Genomic DNA, 18842 nt, shown 5'->3' on the forward strand with positions numbered 1-18842 from the left:
TGGTGGCAGTCAAGTGCGAACATACATGAAAACAGGAGAGTCAATGCCCCATAACGTAGGGGAGAAATGATCACACAAAACACGTTTTAAAAAGGCTCTTTTATAATCATCATACACATTAGATCCATTATGATTTATCTTTCCCTCTGTATACATGCATACATGCTGAAAATTATGAAGACACAAAGAAAATTAAGTACCAATAATCACCCCAACCAGTTTAATACAGAATTACATTCATACAAGACCGCATTTCCTTTATAACCTCTTGATGAATTATAAAAGAAATTTCACATAATTGTCAAAGATATTGTACGTTTTGAAAATTAAATGTCTTAAAGTGTTTAAAGGAAAATGTGTTTAATATCCTTAACATATGTAAATTCTCAGTGCTTATTTTGTCTGCTTGTTTCATTTGTAAATGTTTATATTTGACACTGAAATTGAAAACGTATTTTATTATTGTGTTAACCTTTTTTCCCCCATCAGAGACATTTCATGCAAATAGCTGTAAACAATTTAAATTCTATCTGTCATCCCCAATCTAGGGTTGGATGTTTGGATTTTTATACTGCATAATTTTTCTTTATGGATGCCCAAGAATAAATCATTAATTATGCTATAATTAGTTCCCATCCATACTCAACTGTGCATTCAAGCAAGAAAAAAATGCTTAAAGGAGAGTTTTGTTCCCATCAGTCTACAGAAGCAAGCTCACAGATGCTCCATTATATATTTCCCATTGATTTCTGTTATCCAGAAGAATTTAATTTGCAGAGGAAAGGGAAAATTCAGACAACACCTACTGCATTTCTGATTTTTCCCCCCTACCCCCTTTGACAAGTTAGTTTTGTTACTTACCAAAAATATTATTCATTTTCTCTTCTTAATTTTCTATGCAAATGCTAGTAAGATAGCACAATTTAATTAATAGAAGAAAAACAAAGAGATCAATGTTTTTCAATATTCATTTTAATTAAGCCTATGAACAGTAACAAGGGTCTAAGAAGTTTTGAGATTTAATTTGCAGCCTAATCTTAAACATGTATTTAGCATTACATATCATTACATTTAATTAAATGTATTTCTTTGCAAGTATTGCTCAGGAATTCAGAGAGAGACCCTTGAAGGATCCTAAGATAATCATGCAGAACTTTGACCGTAAGTCCAAAGCTGGCAGAATACAACCATAGTACTTCTTATTCAGTCAGTTTTCAAGTCAACTTTTCCAAAGCAAAGACAGTGGCAAACCATGTTCAATCTTCATAGATTCTGTAATTTAAAAAAGTATTGATTTCTATATGTTATCTATCCATCTATATTCAAAAGAATAATGATATAAGATTATCTTGAAGTACATCCTCACCATCCCTGTTGTAGGATATTCAAATATGGCTTATAGTCATCTGGAATGCAACAAATATTTTACATCTTTATACATTCACAGAAGTGAGATTGGCAAAAGGTGAATTCTGACATAATAGAAAAATGTGACATAATTATTCAGATGCAGTATGAAGAAATCTCTTTGCTTTTCTGTACCGCTTTCCAATTAATTAAAACAAAACCCTTAGTTTCAGACTGATTGAAGGATAAAAGTATTCCATTGGTTCCTCTAGGCCCCTACTATTTTAATTACTCAGAATATGTCTGGGCCCATGGGAAGTAAAGGTACAGATTCAGTATGGAAAAAAGAAAGCCCATCACTGCTTCTTAGAAAAAAGGAAGGCTGGATAAGGTCAGCAGACCAACTAGAGTGGCTAATTCTATAAGCAGAAATGAAGGAAGTGGGTTGACAAAGTGGATTGTGCATTCATAATGCATAGAAGAGAAATGAAGTAGGGAAATATGGCCATATCATGTACAAGGAATACTGTACAAATGAAAATGTTTTCCTAAATTAAGTAAGTAGAGAATCAAATTAATGGTTTTATATTTTAATGTTCTTGCTGCTTGTTTGCCTTGTATTTAGACTCTGGAGCAATTATTTGTCTACCCTCAAAGGTTTGACCTTTAGAAATAGTACCCTTGAGACTTTCTGAGTGTACCAGCTCAAAAGGGCAGAACCAGATTCCCTAGTTGATGCTAAAGAAACATATATTGGTATTTTGAATAATCTGGAAATGTTCATTACCCCATGGGTAGTAGAAGTTTTCAGTTTGTGTACAATAACAAGAATTATGAATTGTGTGGATGGGAACATAGGAAACATACGTTGGATCAGCTTCTTCTCTAACTAGTTCAATGTATCTTTTCCAACTGGCATCAGCTAGTTCCCTACTTTCTGTCTGAAAGGCATTTTTGCTGGAGAAGCCGAAGTACAATTTCTCCCATTGAACAGCCTAGCAGAATTTATATCCTGATTCCTATTTTAAAAGTTAAGCCTTTATGGAGTTAAAGTTAACACTGTAATTTAAAAAACTGTGCATATTACCATACCTTTGGAATTATCAGAAGAGATAATTTCAGTAATAAAACAGTTAATGTTTTTTAAAGTAGCCCCATTTGCATATTTGCTTTCTCAGCATGTTAAAAAATAAATAAAAAGGAATCTAATTTTATTGATTTTTTTTTAAAAAAACATTTTTTGTAAAACCCAATCGAACAAACAAGGCAAACAGGCATTAAGTGTTATATGTCAGCAATAAGAAAACAAGCCTAACCACTCTTACCTCACCCTGAGTTTGCATATTTCTTCACTTTCTTCCTAGCAAAGTTGTTAAGGAGGATTTAGAAGCTTTTGCTTCAACTTTACATGAATCGTAGCATACCATGATGTAAATCATAATGCACTGTGATATTCTGGTTTAGAACTATGTCTATTTGACTACAGAGAGCCAGATTCAAGTTTGCTCTCAGCCATGGAAGCTCATTGGGTGACTTGGGACAGCACTTTCTCTCATTCCAACCTACCTCACACAGCAGTTTAATGGGGAGAAATTGAAGGAGGAAATGATAGGGACACCACCTTGAGCTCCTGACAGAAAGATAGGATCTAAATTTAATCAAGTGAATATAATGGCCAAATCTGAAAAACATATTCTCAAGTACTGAAACCATAGTTTATAAGTTGTTAGGAGCATGTTAAACAATGGCCATCAAATGGAAAATTTTATACTGCTAACAGCTTTGGTGAAAAAATGGAGGGGGGAAAGTTATTTATTTACTTAAATGATTTATAAATTCACACTTCCACAGCAATTATTCCGGGCAAAATACAAAGATTAAAATCTTTGTAACAATATAACCCATGGTGCCTTGGTTAAATAATAACCCCACATACAAAAAGCCAGATCACCATCAGAGGTCACTGAACTACCTGACCCAAATGCATAGGGAATTGCGCAAGAAGAATTCAGCATTAATATTTAAATGTATTCTATTTAGACTAGTTTCATTTATTCTAATTGTTCATAGGTCTTCATTGTTGCTGTATTAATATTATAAAGCACCTCAAACAATTTCTTTTAACTAGATAGCATTATGATTCAGCATATACTTTCTCTATGCAAAGTGGACAGCTTCTGGTCTATTAAAATTGCTCATCTTAATTTGACATGTGCATTAAATTATTCCATTTGTTAGAATATTATTAGAACAATTTGGAGCAGAATTCAGAAATATTTATTTTTATTCTAATAACTTTCTGAATAGTTTTTAGAATAAAAATAAATATTTCTGAATTCTGCTCCAAATTGTTCTAATAATGTCTAATTAACAAGTGGAATGGTAGCACTAGATGGACCTTTATTCTCTGTCGCTGGTATTCCTTATAAAGAGTACAATTTTAATAATACAATTTTGTCCTAACAACAGTACATGCTTGTTTTTTTTTTACCTGTTCAACAAGTAGTAATGGAGTATTTTATTTTATGGCTCTTTCTTCTTGTACTTTCAATTCTTTTTCATTTTCTGCATCGGACTTCATGAACAAATAAACAAGGAAATTAAAAATTTAAAAAGTACAGATTGAAGTTATTTAGAAACAAAGATTACTGGGAGATAACCAAGAAAGAAAATCTTACAAAATTACCTCCTGAAATATTTAGAAATATTTAACACCTCAGATTCCACATGTTCATGTTAAGATGGCACCTAATTTTTATTTCTCCTAAGCATGTATTTTGGAATATTTGAGGGAAAAAAACTAATATGTGGGCTTGGATTTTTGGAGAGAATTACATAGTGACTCCTCTGATTATATAACTCTACCTATGGACAAAAAAAAATCTTTTGAGAAAAATAGATATCTGAGTAAAAACAAGATGGTATTGCATATTAAAAGGAAAATGTTTATATCTATTTCAGTAATAAAATGGGAATGTCAAGAGTGATTCGCTTTTCACCTAGTTTCTTCTCCGCTCTCAACTTGACAACAATAGGGAGGGGGATGGTTGAATTGCATGGGGTGGGAATGGAATGCCAAGAATCTGTCTGCAGATTGTGAGACCCTGCTCCTCCCTTCAAGGCCACGCTACACAGATGTTTGAATGGTCCAGGCAGTTCCCATAACAAAAGGAACATATGTGATTGGATATTGCAATGGCCTAAAGGGGACAGCCAAAGGGGGAATTCAAGTTTAATTATGTGGACATTTGAATGAGAAATTCAGAGCTGGTTTTACTTCTTTTGTTCCAATGTAGTGTATTCAATAAAAGTGTTACTTTTGGGAAGAACTATGTCCCAGGAGTTCCTTATTTGGATTCGCTAGCTGGACATCTGACAGGGAGTTAACAAACTTTTCAGATTATATATTGATCACATTAATTTATTTAATTTTAATCTCAGGAGAATGGGGGCATTACTCTGGTGATTAATACATTGGCAGCCATAAGCTTTATCTTCTCCCCTTATGGCTTAGAGAGACTAGTAAGACAAAAATTTAAAGATTTATGATTTCTACTAAGATTTACCTCAAATTGTAATGATCAACTAAGACAGAGAGAATAAAGCTCATGTTCTATAGTTGCTCTAATATAAAACTGCCATTAGATATATCCAGCATAGGCAGTGTAGTCCAAACTATACTGAAGTTATCTAGAAGTTTATCTTTACCCTAAGATATATTTTGTTTGATTGATTGATTTGCTGCCCATCTCGCCTTGGGGCTACTCTGGGAAGCTTACAATAAAACGGAACAAAAATGATAAAAAATGTAAACATAACAACAGCAAAGGAATAAAACAATAAAAATAAACAATGAAAGTACAATAATATGAAATTTAAAAAGACGGGCAGAGGAGGAGCAGATAGCAAAGGGGGGAGGTGGGGGTCAGTTAATTAGTTTGGTAGCCTATAGTGATGTACTCCCCTGATGCAGCAATCCCCAACCTTTCTGATTTGGTGGCCTGGTTGGGGGGGCGGGGCAGAAGGGATGGTTCTGTGTGACAGGCAAGTGTGCATGTGAGTGCCCTCCACTCACACAAGTGGAGCTATGTGCACACGTGTGCTCGCTCGCAGCTCACGCGGCCCAGTTCCAAACAGGCTGCAGCCCAGTTTTAGATCAAGGCCCGGGTGGTTGGGGACCCCTGCCCTAATGGATCTCCAGACCAAATGGCAGAGCCAGGTTTTCAGGCCTTTCCTAATTATTGTTGAAGTTTGTGATAGCTTGTGTTTATCCCTGCATAGCTTTTATAACTAAAATATGAGGACAAATCAGCAGAAACAAAAATGTACATGCCAAATAAAAAAAAATACCAATAAACATCTCAGACACCATACCTTGTTACTTGCTTTTGCAGACCTTTTCTTTTTTGAACTATCTTTCCAAAGAGATTCTAGGCTTATATATGCTCGTAGACTCCAGTCATATAGGCGGAGGCCAGTTACCTTTCAAAAACCAGTGATATGATGATAGTTACCTTAAGAGGTATATTCTGGCTTGATCAATTTCAATAAATAGTACATATCTAAGTTTAGGTAAGTAGTATAGCAAATCATGATATTGAGAGAAAAAGCTATAAAGTAAACAAGATAGCAAGAAATAACTGCTAGTTTATTCAATTTATACTAAGACACCTTGATCATATACATACACTGCAATACACATTAAACGTTTTCAATTTCTCAGTGACACCATAAAATGAATGTATAAGTCAGCCATAAGTATTGCCCAGTATGACTTTATTATAATATAAATAAATAAGAAGAATAGTTGAGGTTTATTTGGGAAAGGCAGCACAAAAAAAGCATCTGATTTTCTTACCAAGTTTTGAAATAAACTGTAAGTAGAAATCTTGCTTTAAATTACTGCTTACAGAAACAAAGAGAAATCCCTGTGCCTATTTTACATAGCAACATCTTGCACTTTACCCCATATTGACAAGCAGTATTTCCAGAAAGCTTTTCAGGGGCCTCAAATCTCTATAGAGGAGAGGAATTTTTTTCCCCCCTTGTATAAACACCCTTAAATTTCCATGCTATAATTCAGTAGAAAATAAATTATAGAGTTACAAAATGTGAACAGATGTAGCTAAAACTATGTTTTAGAATAGTGTGAGATTTGACAGAAACAAACTGAAACATTTGTTTTCTGAGAACATTTACAGTTTAAAAACTGAAGTTCTGAATTTCAGCTACAAAAGCAGGATGCATAAGCTCTGTGTAATCATTAACAGAACTGAAAGCTTCCACCCTATAAACAACTTCAGCTGTAATCATTTCTATTACACTTTCAAGACTCATATAATAGATAGCTTTGTTCTATGGTTCAGTATTTAATGTTGGAAAATATTGTATTGTCTCAAATTATATTCAAGAAAAGATGGCTATACAGTGCTAATATACTTTTTAGCTGCAATTAGAATAGAATAGAATAGAATAGAATAGAATAGAATAGAATAGAATAGAATAGAATAGAATAGAATAGAATAGAAGCTGGAAGGGATCTTGGAGATCTTCTAGTCCAGCCCCCTGCTCAAGCAGGAGAACCTATACCATCTCAGACAAGTGACTGTCTAGTCTCTTCTTAAAAATCTCCAGTGATGGACTGCCCACAATTTCTGGAGGCAAGCTGCTCCACTGGTTAATTGTCCTCACTGTCAGGAAGTTTCTCCTTAATTCCAGGTTGCTTCTCTCTTTGATCAGTTTCCAACCATTGTTTCTTGTCCTGCCCTCTGGTGCTTTGGAGAATAACGTGACCCCCTCTTCCTTATGGCAGCCCCTCAGATACTGAAATACTGCTATCATGTCTTCCCTATTTCTTCTTTTCTTTAGACTAGCCAAACCCAAGTCCTGCACCCGTTCTTTGTTTTAGTCTCCACGCCTTTAATCATCTTAGTTGCTCTTCTCTGAATATTTTTCCAAACTCTCAACATCTTTTTTGTGATATGGTGACCAAAATTGGTTGCAGTATTCCAGGTGTGGTTCTTACTAGGGTTTAATTTGTTAAGTAGGCACATTTTATAGGCACCCCATAAAATTAATACATAAAATTGCTGCAACTTGATATTCCACTATTTGTACTGTTTCATGAGCAACACTATTATTTGTGCAGACTTAATTTTAGCATTTATAAAATAAAGAAACAAATTTCTATTCAGTTATATTAAAAAAATCTGTGTCTTCAACATTACTAAGAAGAGGAAAACATAGCTGATGAAAAAAGAAACTACAAGAACCTACAAAGTTTTTTCATGAGAGGCTCTGCAGAAAAAATAGCTATAAAAGTATGTGCTAATGAGAACATTTGGTTTCCTGATTATTCATTAAGGAAATAGAATTAGAGTTGCAAATCACTAAAATCTCCCCAACTGATATACTGGGATAAATAACAAATAATAATGAACTGGGACTAAGTAGACTCAACTATGAGATGTGTTTGAATATTAGTAGCTCGGATTGGTAGTTGGTTTGATCTCCAAGCTTGGCGATTTGGCTGCAATTTAAAGGCCGATGCTCTGACAGACGAGCACAATTCAAAGCGCACTGAAGATGCCTCCCTCCGAATGGGGATGAAACATTTGCAGCCAAATCGCCAAGCTCGGAGATCAAACCAACAGACTCAACTAGGTTTGTATGTGTGTGTGCACAAAGTCATATTCACTTATGGAATCCTACACTACAGTATATTAACCCAACACTTTGGACTGAATATATTACTTAAGAAAAGTTAAAGATTACAAGAAATATAAGGGTACGTGAATAAAAAGGATGATTTTCAATGATTACCTTGGCAACAGCAACTGTTTGCTGTGGATAGTAGAGAGCAGTACCAATCCCCATGAAGCTTATCGGGTACACCAATCTTTTAATTTTGGAACCTATTCCACAGAAGAAATGTTACTTCTGGTATGTGATATACTGAATAAGATGAAATTAAAAGGGCTTCCTATTTACATACATACTTAGTTATTTATTTAGAGTACGGCATACAATGTCAGGGAAATCTACACATGCTAGACACGATGCAGTCCTGATAGCCTAAATTGCTAGTTCATTCTGTTTGGCGCTTGCCTGTCTATCCTTGGTGCACCACAGGGGACAAACTAGCTTACACTAGCTGATTAGTGGTGTTCAGGGTGCTGGCTCTTTCAGGCAACTCTGCTGGTCTTGCCTCGCTTTGTCTCATGTTGCATTGTCTCATATCCAGCTAGGTCCAGAGCTGGCTTCCCCTCATCGCACACACAAACATAGCTAAATTTTTCCTATCAAAGTGATATCTATTTATCTACTTCCAATACTGCATGCTTTCAAACTGCTGGGTGGGCAGGAGCTGGGGAGCAAGTGGCAGGAGCTCACTCTGTCTTACAGAGCTGGTATCGAACCGCCAGTGTGCAGACCATTCTGCTGGCCAGCATCATTAAGCCACTACACCCACCGCGTCCCCAAAAGGGCAGATTCTTAGCCACACTAAGTTACATAATCTTTGTATTACTATTATAGGAATTACTTTGGCAATAGGTAGACTGGGGAAAATATGTTAACTGATGACAATTAGATATAAAGATATAGGAAAACAGGATAGTGAAGAACAAAGGAATATTAAACACTGTAGCAAAATGATGCAAGCCTGGCTTTGGTCTTTGAAAGACCCTACCCACATATTCTTAATTTATAATTCAGTCTCCATATTCCAAAATATCTGGGAAAGAACATATTGCCTACCCCTGGCCTAGCCACGTAGATAGATTCAACAAGTGATAAACACTTGCTCTATTCATAAATGCTATTTATGAATAACCAGTGCTTATATTGTGTCAGATTATTCATTTATCAATTGAGCCCAGAAGGATCTCTGACTAATAGCAGAGACAAGGTTTAGTCAGGATTCTTTTCTACCTTTTCTACCTCTACTTCATCTACTAGAGACATGTACCTTATAGCTAAGCTATGATTTTTAACATATGACTTCAGCAACAATATGAAAACAGTGTTTTGCCATGTTTGTCTATTAAATATACAGTAACTGATGGCTTTAAAAGAGGATCATGATCTATATAATGTCATTCTGTACAAGAATATGTACATTCTCCCTGTATAAAAAATGAGTCATTAAATGCATAATCATCATGTTTCTGTTCCTTAATGGAATTTACTTTTGAATTAGTTGATACAATTGTTGGTTTATAATAAGTATTTTTACACCTGTATTATGCATGGTCCTCTTGTCTGAAACATGTCCAGCTTATTCCAAATAAATTCTAATGTTGATCTATTGAATTTTGTAGTTTAATGATGGTAAAACTCTGGTTGAGCATCATAGTATCAATTAATTGTACATTGCAGTTTAAGTTCTGCCTTGCTGAAAGAGTAAATGGACACCAAAATTTGAACAAACATTGAAAACAAACATACCTCTTGCCAAGAACAATCCAACAATACCAGCAAAACCTATAACACCAAGCCTTGGATAAAATCCTGGAGGTGGAGCTTTGATGATTTCATAATTCTCTTAAAAAAAAAACCAGTAGCACATTACCTATTCACACCTATTTTCTAGAGTATTTAAATATTATTCCAGAGTATTTAATTATTATTTGTATATTTCCATTATATATAGCTAGTTACAAAATTAGAAAGATATTTGATATATTATTATCTAATATAATAAAGATATATTAGTTAGAAAGATATTTGCACTTTGTCCTTGTGACAATCTTGTTGGTAGGTCAGACTAAGAAACAATGATTAACTAAGAAGTATCAATTAACTTTTATGTGCTTGCTCTCCTTAGCCAGGCTGCTCATGATGGGTATGAGGGAAAAGTCAGAGGGAGGTGCACTCCCTCTCCATGGGAGGAGACCCGGCTTTGTATCCAAAGTTTCCTTAGCAATAGGATGGGAGACCGCAGGATAGGCCAGGAGGAGGAGGCAAAGGGATGGTGAAAGGGCAGCAGGGCAGGACTAAGGCAGGACTTCTCTCAGACCCTCCCTCTCCTTCCTTCCTTCCTTCCTTCCTTCCTTCCTAAGAACAGAGTGGTGGGAAAATATTTGAGATGAGGGAGGGAGAAAAACAGGCAAGAAACACAGCTGGGGAGGTGTCACCCTTTGTGAGGAATGAAGAAATGCACCATCGCCTGGAAGTGGCCAACACATGGCCCTCGCCTACTTCACATATCTGGCTTGGTGGGCTTTGGGGGAGGGGATGCCATGAGCAACGTGAGAGTCAATGTTACCTGTGCAATGCCGCCCAGCCCCCAGCCTGCCTGGTTTCGGCAGGCAGCGAGGCACTTTCCTCACAGTGCCGAGAGGTTGAGCCAGGCAGCGCAAATACGAAAAGAAGCGCGACACCACCCAGCCCCCAGCCTGCCCGGTTTCGGCAGGCAGCGGGGCGCTCTCCTCACAGCCGAGAGACTGAGCCGTGCAGTGCAAAGCTTGCACTTTGCTGCCTGCTGAAATTGGGCAGGCTGGGGGCTGAGTGGCAGCACACTTCTTTTTGGATTTGTGCCGCCTGCCTCAGCCTCTTGGCGCTGTGAGGAGAGCGCCCCGCTGCCTGCCGAAACCCCTCCCCTGGAGCCCATCAAGCCGGATATGTGAAGTAGGCGAGGGCCATTTGCTGGCCACTTCCAGGCGATGGTGCATTTCTTCATTCCTCACAAAGGGTGACACCTCCCCAGCGCGTGCCCAGGGGGCGGGACCAATGTGGCAGGGGCTGGTTCCTCGGTGTTTCCAGATGGCCTTGTGGAACTAAGATGAATGCGTTTCAGCATAAATGGCCACCACAAAATTGTACATTGGCTCCCAGGCGACCTGGGTCGGGGCCAAGGCAGCGGGGGCCATTCCCTCACTGTTTCCAGGATGGCTTCGCGGGCTACATGAAACCACGTCGCGGACCGCATCCGGCCCCGGGGCCTTGTGTTTGACATGTCTGTTCTACTGTTATCAGAAGGGTGGTATATGACCTTATTCATAAAACATAGGCAGTGGGAATGTAAACAGACTGTATAATGAAGTTACAGTACTTTAAAAATATGTACAGTAACACAAGCACAGTACAGTAACAATGTATTATAATATTTCCAAAATGCGTATAGTTTAATTTCTGGAAACATGCTCTCACCTTTAACATATTCACAGGCCTTTTCTATCTTAGGCATAACTTTACCAGTACAGTCCTAAAAAGGGCAAAATTGAATCAACTATTAGTATATTAAAAGATTGTGGCATTTCTTCCAAAGCAATTTAAGTATGGGCTATTTCTTGGACTTCCCAGTGTAAACCACGGGCCCTGGCATTTTTAATCCAATCCTGATTAATTTTGTGAGATCAGGTAAGATTGGCTACCACCAAAATAACTGAGTTGACAAAGTAATAACACTGAACACAAGAGAAATAGGTTCTCCTTGTATAATTTCTGCAATAAATTGCTTATACAACAACCTTATACAAATTATTCAGTTCTTGGAATGGTAACAAAATGAAGTGCTATACCTGAACCCAAGCTGCGTATGGCTCCAAAGAATGCCGCAGATGAGAAATAGTTTCTTCCAGTTGTGACTCTGGATCTTCCACATACTTTGATTTTGGTGATGGACTGGTATAGAGTGAAAGCTGTAAATAGCAGTAAATACAGTTACTATTTATGTTCCAATAAAAGTGTATATTGGAGGGGTTCTCCACATGGGAAATTCTTCTACATAAACCAGAATGAGGCAGCATTGCAACACTGCAACACACCTTCATAAAAAAGAATAACTACATTAGAAGAGATCTAAATTATGGATCTACATACTGAAATTAGAGAATGGTTGAATAAGCAAATCATTTAGAGAAAAGATAGACTCATACCTCATCAACCTTTAGTAGGTTCTTTTTGGAAGATTTATTCTCAGCAGAATCAGCATAAACCTGCACAGCAAGCAAGCTTAAGGTACCAGGTGCAGCAATCAACTGCCTTATCTAAATGTAATAAAAACAGGGATATTTCATATGTACAAATGGAATTGAACATACATAATTGCATTTCAAACATGAATTACGCAAGTTATTGTCACGACTCTGCAGAGTTTTATAAAGTAGAAACTGAAAGATGCATATAAATCCACAAAAGCACATTTTTGAGCTTCAATAAGGCTGTTCCTTGTATCTCCTGTACTTGGTGTGTATTATGTCAAATATGTAAGCTTTTAAACCTGTATTATTGGAAGAAAAAAATCTACAGGAGCCAGGAACTAAAAACAAAGCACTGGGCTGATCATGGGGAAAAAAACCAATGACATTTTCAAGAAGAGATGTAAACATGTTTTTGAAAAGCATTCATTCTCTTGATCAAATTACAAGGTCAGGTTTTTATGATTAATTAGTATTTGCTCTGGACACCACGACCTAATCCTAGGAACAAGGGAGTGGCAAGAATTCACTTTTATTCATTGGTTCATCAGGAATAGCTCTCCTTTTGGAAGTTCAACACTTCTACAATTCCCTCAAAAATAGCAGAAGTTTAAAACAAAGTCAAATCTTGAATGCATGCAGTTAAATCCTAATACTTCTTGCCATTAACAAAATTCTAAAACAGGGCTTTTCAACCTTTTCATATATTGTACCACTTTCAGGACATGACAATATTTGAGTACCATCAGTGCTTAGCAAGGTGTCAAAAACTTGATGACTAAAAAGGGGGGGGGATTTTGGGTTTTACGGATCAGATTCATTTGTTGTTATAGAAATAGCTAGTTTATAATATTATGGAAAAGTAAAAAGTTGAGGTTCAATGTTAATGGTTCTTTCTACTGCAACAGAGGAAGTCTGTTCTTTTTCCCTTCTCCCCCTCACTTTCCCCCCCTTTTTCCTCCCCACTGTGTCCTACTATTTGCTTTTGTATTTTTGTATTTTATTCTATAATCTAATAAAATATTACAAACTGTAGAAAAAAAGGAAAAAGTACCAGTTTTAATTTCTTTGGTGGCAGTTCCTTTGCTGAATCACTTCCCCCTTGCACTGACAAATGCATGATAAATTTATCCATGTTTATTAATAGGCACCACTACCAGCTAGCTCAGGGGTCTTCAAACTTGGCATTTTTAAGACTTGTGGACTTCAACTCCCAGAATTCCTCAGCCATCACGGCTGGATGAGGAATTCTGAGAGTTGAAGTCCACAGGTCTTAAAGTTGCTAAGTTTGTAGACCCCTGAGCTAGCTGGTCAGCCCTTCTTCCTCTCTCCCTTCTGAGCACAGTGTAGTAAGAATGTACCCTCCATCCCTTCCCTGTACCTTTAAGGACACAGGAATCAAGTGCAAAGCAAGAAAGGCTCACAAAATAAAGAAACACATAAATTCTGGATTTTTTTTTCCTTTAAGCTGCCTCAGGCGTGTCATGTGTCACAATGTTGCAATTCGAGACTGAAAGGCTCTGGCAATTGCAAAAAGCTTTAACCTTAAATTAAGCCTGTTTACTTTCAAATAAAACTTTCTAAAAGCCATAGACAGACTCAAGATAAGAGAGTAAAACTAATTACATTTGTTTAAAGGGATTAAACCTACAGAAGTCAACACTTTGGACTCATTACTAGCCTAAAATACAGACTAAAATGTTCCAATAACCAAAGCACACAAAGGAGCCTCTGAATTACAAAACTCTGTAAAAACTGTACAAAAATCCTTATGGTAACATAATCAAGCTGCCAACTGATCCAGAACTAAATAAACCCACTTCCTTTCCGACATGCTCATTTGCCAGCGCTGACTGCAGTCTCCTGGCTGGAGAAAACGAACCAGGGGACCTTTTTTCCAGCAACAGCTGCTGCTTCTTCCCTGTCTGTTTCCTCCCGGCCTGCTGCACAATCCTCCTCTTTCCCTGTTGTCTTTTTTTCCCTTTCCCGCCCAAACCACCTCCTTTTATAGCCTCTCCTTTCCTCCCCCCCTTTTTCTTCAGTTCACCTCCAGCTCTGTGCTGCTGCTTCCGGAAGCGCCAATCAGCTGGAGCCCTGCCTGCTCCTGGGGCTTCTGCAGAGCCCAGACAGTCCTGCAGCTGCAGCTGCCTCTCCCTCAGGCTTGAGTCACTTCGGCTCATTCCCCTCCCCCGCTACACTTGGCTAGCAGTCGCATATCACCTGCCACGTGGCAAAGTGCCACAGGTGGTACGCGTACCACCGGTTGAAAAGTCCTGTTCTAAAACAATCACATCACAAATAGATCTATGCAGATCCTTGCAGAGAAAACACAGGATGGTTTCAAAGCAGCCACACAGCTTTCTAGGGAATGCAGTTACTCTGCAAGAATGTTATTTGGGTGTTAAGGACTCAGCTAAAGCAGCAGTGATCTGCCATAGCTACAAACTATACAATTTGGAGGGGACGGTATCTGCTCTTCCAGGATAAAAGAAGGTAAGCCTACTTTTAAAAATAAAATTGCTTATGTATGGATCTCTTTGCCACTATACTCTGTATTAATAATGTGAGTTGTCAATGGCTCATAGTACTTAATCATACAAAAATTATGAATTACGGAAAACCCAGGCATAAACCTGAGAACTTTACTCATTGAGTAGCTCAATCAAATTTTCTAGGACATAGAGTCACAATACAGGCTATTTCCATTTTGTAATTTGAACAGCTCAAATTGCTCAAAATTCAATCCATACAGAAGCAAGAACAAAACAATATGACCGTATGGCTATATTTTCTTAGACTGGATTTTGTTATACAAATGATTCTCTGGCTTAAATTTTGTAATGCTAATACATGCTTTTCATTAGAGTTGGCCAAAACAAAATTGTCATTAATTACATCACTTGTTTCACCCAATAGCACATTAAACAGTAAAGGTAAAAAAACACAACTGCAGCCCCCCCCACTATACTGAATAGCACAACAGACATATTCAGAGATTTGTCTTCACTTAAAGTAAAATCTCTTTCAATTGCTAGTGACAAATTCCTGTAGTTCACTTCTCAACAACATTAAAATGATTTGCTAATGCCTTACTTGTGTAGAATATTTTGTGACTATATAATCTGACCTAGAGTCATGGAATTTCCTGGTCATCTCCCAACCATTTTTTAATAAAGAATGCTCTTATTTAGCTCCTGTGGCCAGAGAAAATCAGACGCCATCTGCTGAGGCACTTCAATTATTATTAATTATTATTTTTAATTACTATTCTCTGTCTCTTGGGCTAAGTAGATAGAATGTGTACTACTGATAAATAGCAAAATTATAGAGGCTTTTTGTTTTCAAATAGAAGGGTTGGGCACTATTTAATTAGAACTCTAGTTATTTAAATTGGAGTTAGGAAAAAAGTATCAATAAAACAATTCTGGGAATACATGTGACTACATAGCCTAGAACAGGGCTTTTCAACCTTTTCACAGATTGTACCACTTTTAGGACATGACAATATTCGAGTACTACCAGTGCTTAGCAAGGTGTCAAAAACTTGATGACTAAAAAAAAGGGAGGGGGGATTTTGGGCTTTACTGGTTAGATTCATTTGTTGTTATAGAAATGGCTAGTTTATATTATGGAAAAGTAAAATGTTGAGGTTCAATGTTAATGCTTCCTTCCTACTGCAACAGTGGAACTCAGAAGGCAATGACTTTTCTTTTTCCCTTCTCCCCCTCACTTTTCCCTTTTTCTCTCATACTTCACTCGCAACCCCCCTCACCCTTTGCTAGTAAAAGCCTCTAGCTTGCTCTCATTCACTCACACGTTGCTCGCAAAAGCTTCTCTTGCTCTCATTCACAAACACGTTGCTCGCAAAAGCTTCTCTCTTGCTCATTCACACACATTGCTGGCAAAAGCTTCTCTCTTGCTCATTCACACACGTTGCTTGCAAATGCTTCTCTTGCTCCATTCACTGACATGTTGCTCACAAGTTTCTCTCTTGCTCTCATTCACTCACGTTGCTCGCACAAGCGTCTCTCTTGCTCAATTCATTCACACGTTGCTCGCACAAGCTTCTCCCTTGCTCCATTCACTCACACGTTGCTCGCAAAAGCTTCTCTCTTGCTCCATTCACTCACATGTTACTCACACAAGCTTCTCTCTTGCTCCATTCACTCAAACATTGCTCGCACAAGCTTCTCTTTTGCTCTCATTCACTCACACATTGCTCGCAAAAGTCCCTCACTTGCTCTTTCACTCATCCTTCGCTCGCAAAGGCCACAAAAGAGAAGCAGTGGCTATCAATGAAGGGTCCTGAGTTACCACATGCACAGCCATTAGAAAAAGCTACGTAGTATAGACACCGGTAATGAAATATTTAGAAAACAACCCACAAGCTCGGAGAACAAACCTTCACCCTCATCCTACACCCAAGCTACAGATATTCGCCACTATTGCAAACATGCAATAATGTTTTTTCTCACACTGCCCAGCATGCACACTTTCATTTAGTCACCATGAGTATCAATTACATTAAAAATGGATTCAGAGAAAAGAGGGTAATAGATTGTTTTAAATATATATTTAGAACTTATATTTAATATAAATATACAGTATATAAGCATGATGGCTTGATTACTGCAATGTGGTCTACATGGGAGTGACCTTGAAGAGTATCCAGGGGCTTCGACTGGTGTGGTATGCAATGTATGCCTTATTATATCCATGTAATTCTTCTGATTTGCATGCTGCAGTTGCCAGTTTAGCCCTATATAGAACCTGGTTATAAATGTGGTTCTTTATCCAGGCCTTTGATAGGGATGACTGAAGCCTCATTTTAATTTAGGTAGTGTTCTTTTGTTTAAACTTGGTTGGTTATACTGTAATATCCACCTTTTTTGGTTTTTTTTTGTTATATTCATTTCATGTTTTCATGTTTTTTATCATTTGTAAACTTTCCAAAGTCATGTCATATTTTCATGTTTTTTATCATTTGTAAACTTTCCAAAGTCTCTAGGAATTGGGCAGCATATAAATTTAATAAATAATAATTACTATACATCCTAATTTTCAAAATGCTACACATTTCCAGTACCAACCTACTTTTACAGAACTGTTGTGGGGAAAATAGAAGGGAGCATTGTGTATTGTGAATTGCCTTGAGTTACTTACAAATAATAAAGGCAGGATACATACCCATCTAATAAATAAATAAATAAATAATACATAAATTCAATCTATCTAACAATTTAACAGTAAAATCCATTTCCTGGAGAAGTCTCCAGAATATGTGCAAACAGGTGCTAGACTGCCATCTGTTGGATATACTTAACTACATTGAGTAGTGGAGCTGAACTCAAGGATCTTATTTTATTATTCTATTTTAATAGAGATAAAAAAAACTTTAAACTGACAGCACAAATAGTTTATATAACTGAGGAATAAACCAATATATCCACATTGTATTATAAATGAACAGTCAGCCTGAAAATAGGTTTCCCATTCAATAGTGAAAAGGACATGATTTCTCTTTTACAGGCTAGTTGACAATATGAATTTGAATGTTCATATGGATTATGAACTGGATGTTATTTCTAGACAATTATCTGTTGGTGTAATTCCTCCATATCAGGTTAATGTTTAGCTTTGTTAAGTGCTGTATTTTAATTTTTTTGTATATCTGTTCTACAAGACAAACATGTTTTCAAAATAAGAAGTTCACCATTCCTTTTACGACATCTTTCTCCAAATTTATTTCCTGTAGTTTAGATATGCAACTATATACTGACTAGGAACCACAGAAGTTGTGATTCAGGACTTCTGGAGGCATTCAGGTTGACAAAAGTATGCATTCATTCAATCGTCTATCTCAATCTTGCAATCAACTTTAAAATGAACACAGCAGCTGAACTTTTTTTTTAAAACGTGAGTGTTTTAGTCTTTTTCACATTTCATTTTTACATCATTTAACATGAGGAAGAGTTAATATTTTGTGACTTTTTCCTAATTCTAATAAAGATAACTATACATTCAACCATACAACTATACATTCGGAAGTGTTACTTTAATTTTAATCATCGCTTTTTTAGTCAATAAGCTGTTCATATCTCATCATGCGCTCGTCTTCTTTCTCCTGTCTTGCCGTTCCTTATTTATTTACTCGGTAACAAATGTTGGTGGGCGAGGCTGGATAAACTGGCATGAGTGCAATACCGCCACCTCTTCGCCTAGCCCAGGGGTAGGCAACCTCGGCTCTTTTATGACTCATGGACTTCAACTCCCAGAATTCCTGAGTCAGCTATGGGCCTAGCCTGAGTCAGCTATGGGCCTAGCCCATCTCCAACTAACAAGCAAAAGCCCAAGGAGCAAGTACTGCTCTACAGATGATCTCAGCTCAAAACACGCACGTTGCAGGGGCAGCACCAAAGATGGAGAAGGCTATGTCGCCAATTTCTTCCTAAAAGTACTAAGGAAACTTTCTCACCTTGAACATGGCGGTGAAAATGTGTTCTCCTGAAGTGTAGCCAGGGCTCATGACGTAAAAAGTATGCGCTTGATATACGGGTACTGTACTGTAATGGC

At 37.3% G+C, this 18842-nt stretch overlaps 1 protein-coding gene across 2 annotated transcripts; it reads right to left on the reverse strand.

Annotated features, from left to right (window-relative positions):
• Nucleotides 1–93: 93 nt before the first annotated feature.
• Nucleotides 94–18830, reverse strand: APOO (apolipoprotein O). 2 transcript variants are annotated; one of them, XM_015827794.1, is made up of 9 exons: nucleotides 18745–18830; nucleotides 12228–12338; nucleotides 11871–11990; nucleotides 11500–11554; nucleotides 9796–9891; nucleotides 8170–8261; nucleotides 5722–5829; nucleotides 3839–3922; nucleotides 94–1272 (listed from the first exon to the last, which is right to left on the reverse strand). In XM_015827794.1, the coding sequence occupies exons 1-8, from the start codon at nucleotides 18793–18795 to the stop codon at nucleotides 3866–3868; spliced, it is 690 nt and encodes a 229-aa protein (XP_015683280.1). In that variant the 5' UTR covers nucleotides 18796–18830; the 3' UTR covers nucleotides 94–1272; nucleotides 3839–3865. The 2 variants fall into 2 exon arrangements, with proteins under 2 accessions (XP_015683280.1, XP_015683287.1); XM_015827801.1 differs by lacking the exon at nucleotides 3839–3922.
• Between the last annotated feature and the right edge of the window lie 12 nt (nucleotides 18831–18842).

This window comes from Protobothrops mucrosquamatus, unplaced genomic scaffold (genome assembly GCF_001527695.2).
Source record: "Protobothrops mucrosquamatus isolate PMUCROS unplaced genomic scaffold, P.Mucros_1.0 scaffold_217, whole genome shotgun sequence".
Classification (NCBI taxonomy): Eukaryota; Metazoa; Chordata; class Lepidosauria; order Squamata; family Viperidae; genus Protobothrops; species Protobothrops mucrosquamatus.

Bases quoted from the DNA above. Each gene is read 5' to 3' on its own strand.
- APOO (XM_015827794.1), bottom strand. From the start codon at position 18,795: ATGAGCCCTGGCTACACTTCAGGAGAACACATTTTCACCGCCATGTTC. The intron at 9,892-11,499 runs GTGAGAGCATGT...TTTTTTTTTAAG, and splicing joins GGCCTGTGAATATGTTAAAG to AGAATTATGAAATCATCAAA. The intron at 8,262-9,795 runs GTATGTTTGTTT...TCTGTGGAATAG, and splicing joins TGGATTGTTCTTGGCAAGAG to GTTCCAAAATTAAAAGATTG.